Genomic DNA, 6,720 nt, shown 5'->3' with positions numbered 1-6,720 from the left:
ATTTAATTCAGGAGGCTTCCCTCAAGGTCTGCAGAGTAAAATAATTAAAAAAAAAAAAAAAAAGGGCATGCATCACTGTTCTCCACTAGTCTGAAGGATGCACTTCTGTTTTTTCTTCTTTTTTTTTAAGCAAAAGAGGCATCTAATTCGAAGAGAGCCCCATTATACAAATTCGTTCATTTTTAGGAATCCTAGTTGACATATCAAAGTATAACCCTGCAGGACAGCAGATAGTGATCACAACATCCGCATATCTCCTAATCTGATGCAATCACATCGACCTGCAAGGATGTAGCGATTATGAGTGAGGAACATTTTGCCCCTAAACATTACTCAATGCCATGAGCTTGCAAAAGACAGAAACAATGCTCTTCTCTTCCCATTTCCAGATGAGCAATACAAATGTCAAAAAAAATTCGCAATCTCATTCGTTCAATTCATAAAGAGAACACGATGCTCGTGCCTGTCCAAAATGCAACCGGGGGAATTTTACGGCATTGGAAGCTGAACTTGCCGACCGATTTCACCTGCCAATCCCATCGACACAATTGCATAATAGCCATTCAGCAAAAAGCGAGCTAATACATGACAATAAATTATGATAAATCAACTTCCATGCCAAAAAAATATGCCCGAGGTATCCCAGAAAAGGCCTGCACAAGATTACCAGAAAAGAGTGGGAGAAGCAAATGGAATGGCGACAAGACGAAATTTTGAAGGCTGCAACAAAATGGGCTCTTAATCGAAGCCATACACACCCATTTTTCGAGCATCGTATGGACCAAAAAGCATTGGTGCCTAATGTTATTCAAACAGGTGAAATATATTAGTCGTTCACGCTGGCCCGAAAGTGACTCGAGAAGACATTCGGAATCAAAACTTCTTCTCTCTTTTGCGATCTATGAATAGAGCTTTCTCTAATCTTAACCTTGCTCGTCACGAGTTGTTCGCGGCAAGGGAAAAAGAAGATCGAGCGAGAGTCGGGAAGACACTCACTGTGCCGACGCGTAAGATGGAATCCACGGCGAGGGAAGGGCAGGGAACGATGTAGCACATAGACCCGGACCTCATGCCCGAGGACCCGCTGATAATTCAGTTTTCCATCCTATACTTTTTTTGGTCGAACCATCCTATATTTTATTATGTATCAATCCTTGTCCTCGTATTATTTTTCCGACTATGGATTAATTACGTTTTTGGTCCACGTACTTTTAGAGATGTCCAATTTCAATCCTAGCTTATTGTCATAACGATCAAATGAATCCTTGCCCACAACAAGGGCCGAAATAACTAATCCTTGATATTATAGATGGACAAAAGAAATAAATCCTTCCATTATTCTTTGACAAAAATTTAAGTATTATTCATCGCATTTCCATTTGAAATTTAATAAAATATGTCTAACTTAGACAAATTACTCATAGATGTTGCCTGCACGTACAAGTTGATCCAATTGGAATCGTGTTAGTATCAATTATACCAGTAGCAATGAAGGCATCCTAATTTCCAGTTCAAGCCTATTTAATTTAGAGCTCACAGCGCATCTTTGCAAATTACAAGGTCAAGAGCATAAGTTACCCCATCTGTCATAGCATTGATATTGCTGCTGAAAAGGAATTGGCCAAAGAGAAGAAATCATCAATAAAAAAGGTAGAGAGAGATAACTATTATCTTCACTAATTGTAAAAGTCGATCACATAGATACAAAAGGATGTTCCATTAACTTTAACTTTTTTCTTTTTTACATTTTGTGGGGACATACGTCTTCAAGAGTATCTATATTTAAGTTTTAAAGTTGCTATAAATGTATTCGTACCTATTTTCACAAACAAAAAATATGTTTTACTTTAATGATAAATTATAATGGGGTTTATTTGGTTGGCTTAACGCCGAACAAAATAAGTAATTTGCCCTTTTTTAATCTATTTTCTAGCATTTGAATTGACAGTGTCAAAATAATTTGAAACCCTTCGAAACATGTAATTGTGGACGAGTTACTTGGCATTTTTTTAATCACGTTTTCTTCAAACTAAGTTTTTGTTTATATATATATCTCAAAATTCTGCAGAGAAAGCAAAACGCAAAGTCATGTCTAGTTAAATGAAAGTCAAATATCAATTTGAAAACAAAAATATAAACAAGAGGCTACACGTAAAGTTTATTCCAGTTCATTGCTTATGACAGAGATTTCAAACTAGGAAGGTGATTGTCATTAATACAATATAATCACCAACCCCATATGATGAGTGGAGATTAACCGTCCACACCAGGGTTTATGATTCATGTCAAGTAATCATATTTGTTTTGACTACTCACATTCTTTAGACATTATCATCAAAAGGTTTTTAATATGGTCACCTCAATAAAACCGGGCGAAAACATATCAATGTGCGTCAGTTTCAAAATAAACATCATATGATATTGGATTTAGCCTTTTTTCCATGAAACTTATTCATGTAGCATCAAAAATTGCCACCTCTAGTCCAAACACGAGACCATTTAAGATGTCATCACGGTTTGGATCAAAATACTACCTCCCTCAAATATTAGGCCAAACACGAGACCGAGGAACATGCGGTGCCCTGCCCCTTCTCAATGAAGGGCAAGGGTCAATAGTAGATGGTCCGGACCCCAAAGCTAGCCCCTCATCCTCGGCGTGGGGCGGAGTGATCGTTAAGGACCATTGCACGTCCCTTTTGCGATCGATGGGCAAGCGTTCGAGATCGTATTGAGTGATTCGATTCCGCACACCCCCTCAAACAATTCGATTTTGTGTACCGTGCAAACCCACGATTGAAGCCCATAATGCAAACGGAACATACAATGCCTAACAAATGATACCGCACCAGAGTTCAGTGAAGCACAAAAAAATTTCACAGTATGGATCAATAAACTGAGAAAGGTAAAAAGAAAGCAGAGGCCACGTAACGAAAGACACAGGCATATAGGAAATCATCGGGCTGATGCCGTCCATATAATAGAAGGGAAATGAGTTGTTTCCACCAGTTCATTTGCGGCAAGATCACAACAACCACCACCACCACCATCTTGTAGAAGCCTCAACTCGAAAACATCTAAGAGCATCTCGCAATAGACGATAGCATCGAACTTTTTAATCCCCAAGGCAGATCATCATCTCAACCTCCACAATCTTTCTCTGCTCAAACGAGAGCACCTGTGCCAGCCAGAGCCCCCTGTTTCACTGGCGAAACGCACCTCTTGAGCCAATTGAATCTGAAAGTAACCCAGCAATTGAACGATTTCAGTAAGGCAGTAAGTGTAAATTTACGACCCTTTCGGTCATTAGTTTCCCTTAAAAGAAGCATTAAATAATGACAGGTGTAGGATCTATAGCACGAATCAGTCTAGACTAGAATCGAGATCTTCCAAGATTGTTACCTCGAGTAATCGAGCACCAACAGAAAATCCATGAACTGGTTAAATACAGTGCTAGATGAGCCACCATCATCGTTCTTGGAGGCAGCAGAGATTGCGCTGTCAATCAAGTAATTCAAAGGGAAAATTTTAAATAAATGCCTAAAGTAGAGTTGATTTTTCAAATAAGAGCTCAAAATGGATATTGTCTCAAAAATGAGTTTGAAATGATCAAATTTGTCTCAAATGAGGGTCCCAACTCACCGGCTAGCCGAATTTTCACTGGTAGACTTATTTTGGTGATCAGAGCATGGAAAATTTTGTCACTAGGTTAAAAATAGTTAAATCAAAGATCCCAAATTGATGCTCCTCCAGCGCTTCTTCAAATTGGCAAACCATGTGTGTTTGAGTGATCCTAACTAGTAACCACACCAAAAAAATTCCTGTTTTCTTGATACTTCGGTCAGCAAAGAATTCTTCTACAATACGCTTCGCAAAAAATAGTTGGTTTTGATTTGCTTTGGAAAGCAAATGAATTCTTCAAAGACATGCTTCTCTTTCCTTCAAAGACTTCCTTTCGAGCCTCTTTTCACCTTTTTTTCTGGAGAAACTGCTGCTGCTATCAAGCTAAGAAGCTTGGAGAAGTGGCAAGAGAGGCCAAGGAGAGGCTCGGGACACAGAGGGGAGAGGATTCATGTTAGAACAACCCTAACTTCTTTAATTTGGATCAAAATAGAATGTTTTGGACAAAACCAATTTGGGATCTTTCTGATTTAATTGAGAGAAAAATCTATAGAGAGAATTCAAGAGCAAAGAGGATTCTCTTAGATTTGGTTGGCAGAAAATTTAGAGAGAGAAACTAGCATTGAGAATTGAAGAGCGATGTGGGAAAAAAAAAAAAAAATCCGTGAAGAGCTCTAGAATCCAATTTGGGATCTTTGATTTACCTATTTTTTACCTAGTTACAATATTTGGACAAAATTGCCCATGATCTAATCGCTGGAATAACTCTACCGGAGGAAATTTGACTAGCCGACAAATTGGGGCTCGAGATAAATTTGACAAATTCAGACCCATTTTTGAGACAATGTTCACTCTAGACCTTTATTTGAGAAAACGGCTCCACTTTAAGCCCTTATTTGAAATTTTCCCTAATTCAATTGCAATGAGTAGTCATCATATCACTGAGATTTATCTGACCTAAGACCACAGCCAAACGAGACATAAATTTAATCTGGTAAGACGCTTACTCCTTTAGCTCCTCAAACAGGACACGCAGAGAGAGGCATCCTCTGGTCATAAACCCCCAGATCTCGCGAATAAGTTCGTCAACAAAGATCTTATCAATGTGGAACCCCTCGTTTTGCTGTGCTTGGTACTGCGCGGCGAATTTCTTAAGCCACTGAAGAGCTCCGCTCTCACCTCCAACCTCAGGAGGCGCCTCAACATCCTGCATACATGTAAATGGCTACCATCGTGCTGATACCCAAGAAACCAAAATCAAAATATAACCAATTCGTTCTAGTGATTTCCAAATGATTCATCAAGTACTAATACCTATGTTTAGCGATTGACAAAAAAAAAAAAAAAAAAAAACAGAAAAACTAACAGCCACTGTAGATAAGCTTCCCCCTCTGTCGTCACATCCATTTCTATTACATCTTTCTTCCACGTAGACAGCGCAAGATCACCTAAGATAAAAGTGCTCCGGCTTAAATTATATAATCATATAAGCAACAACCAGAAGATCCAAGCAAATTTTGGATCGGAGGCATCTACTCCACTCAGTGACACATTACCAGCTTCGACCTGTTTAGAAAAAGCATCTCAAAGACAGAATCTACTCGAATGGACAGTGCAATGGACTGTTCAAGAGGAACGCCACGCTATGCCGTGAAGAGGCCAAGATCAATCTCAACGAACCTGTCAACTTTTCAAATCGTACAAGAATTACCGAAAGGAGATCAATTTCGCTAAGCAAAAAGACAGACCTGCGCCATGGAGGCAGTAGGAGTCACACCCAGGTCCTTCAAGGAAGGCATCTCTCCGGGCTCCACGTGGCCCCTCTTGGGTAATCCCTTCAGCTGGTCCAACACAGCGATCGGCTTCCTCACCTCCACCCCCTGCACTCTCTCCTTGAAAATGTGGTACTCCTCCGGCATGTCCTCCAACTTGAACGGCAGGTCGTCGATGTGGAACAGCGAGTTCCCCCAGAAGTACTTCACCTCCATCCCCTCCTCCTTCATCGCGGCCTCGACCCACTCATTAAACTTCTCATTCGGCCACGACCACACGTTGCGGTGGACGTAAACAGCCTCGGCCCCAACGGCAATGGCCATCTCGGCGAGCACCTTCTCGGCGTGACCCACCCTGACCACGAGGTCCGAGCCGCGGTCCCGCAGGCGGCGGCGGAGGTCGGAGACGGACTGGAAGATAGAGACGAGGATCCTCGGCAAAAACACGCGGCAGCAGCGGGGGTCAAAACAGTAGACGTGGAGGACGGACATGGACTCATCGTGGCGGCGTTGAGGCACTCGTTGTCGTGGACGCGGAGGTCGTCGCGGAACCAGACGATGGAGGCGCGGTGGCTGGGGCCGGCGGTGCGGGTGGGGGTCGAGGGATGGGTCGGGGCCGGAGGTGGAGAGGTGGCTGGGGCCGAAGGGGCCCGGGTCGGCATTGCCGGAGACGTTGCAATCGAAGGAGATCTTCGGAGGTATGATGGAGAGCGAGAGGGTGGCGGAGAAGTCCAACGAGAAGGACATCGGCCACCTAGGGGAGGGGAGGAGCCGGGCGCAGCGGAGGTCGAGGGCGCGGTGGGGGCGGAGGGTGAGGGGTCTCTGGAGGGGGTTGGCGGAGATGGTAGAGCCGCAGGAGATCCTGGCAGGGGAGGCGGTGGAGGCGGAGGCGGAGAGGGAGAGGTGGGCGAGAGAGGAGGCCTGAGTGGGGACTCGGCCGCTGGCGGCCTGGGTGGGCCGGGGGGAGGAGAACAAAGACGAGCTCCGGAGCTGCCGGAAGGAATGGGTGGCGTGCTGGACGGCGGTGAAGTAGGAGAAGGAGGCGGTGGCGAAGGGAGGAACAGCGACGGGAGCGACGGCGAGCTGGTGGGTCTGCTCCTCGGGGGCGGCGTTCTCTTGGGAATTCTCGGTGAGTTGGATGGGGGAGTCCATGGCTGGAGAGTGGATCCTCACTGAGAAGGATAAGCGGACTGGGAATTGGATGGAAAGAAATGAGGATGCGATCGGGAATGTGAAAGGAATAGGTGAGAGAAGTCTGTTAGAACCCTAGTCCTCTTCTGGCGGTGGAGGAAGACTGTTGCGCAGAAAGAAACAGAGAAAATAGAAGGTA

The 6,720-nt window shown here is 43.8% G+C and overlaps 1 protein-coding gene across 1 annotated transcript; it reads right to left on the bottom strand.

Moving 5' to 3' along the window:
• Nucleotides 1-2,793: 2,793 nt before the first annotated feature.
• On the bottom strand, nt 2,794-6,720 carry LOC108954886 (blue-light photoreceptor PHR2-like). The gene is made up of 4 exons (XM_039299427.1): nt 5,367-6,720; nt 4,626-4,825; nt 3,400-3,495; nt 2,794-3,234 (listed from the first exon to the last, which is right to left on the bottom strand). Exons 1-4 carry the CDS (start codon nt 6,540-6,542, stop codon nt 3,162-3,164), a joined length of 1,545 nt encoding a protein of 514 aa, XP_039155361.1. The 5' UTR covers nt 6,543-6,720; the 3' UTR covers nt 2,794-3,161.

Source organism: Eucalyptus grandis, chromosome 8, assembly GCF_016545825.1.
Source record: "Eucalyptus grandis isolate ANBG69807.140 chromosome 8, ASM1654582v1, whole genome shotgun sequence".
Classification (NCBI taxonomy): Eukaryota; Viridiplantae; Streptophyta; class Magnoliopsida; order Myrtales; family Myrtaceae; genus Eucalyptus; species Eucalyptus grandis.
The sequence above is the reverse complement of the archived record's forward strand: the minus strand, read 5'-3'. Positions and strand labels throughout refer to the sequence as shown.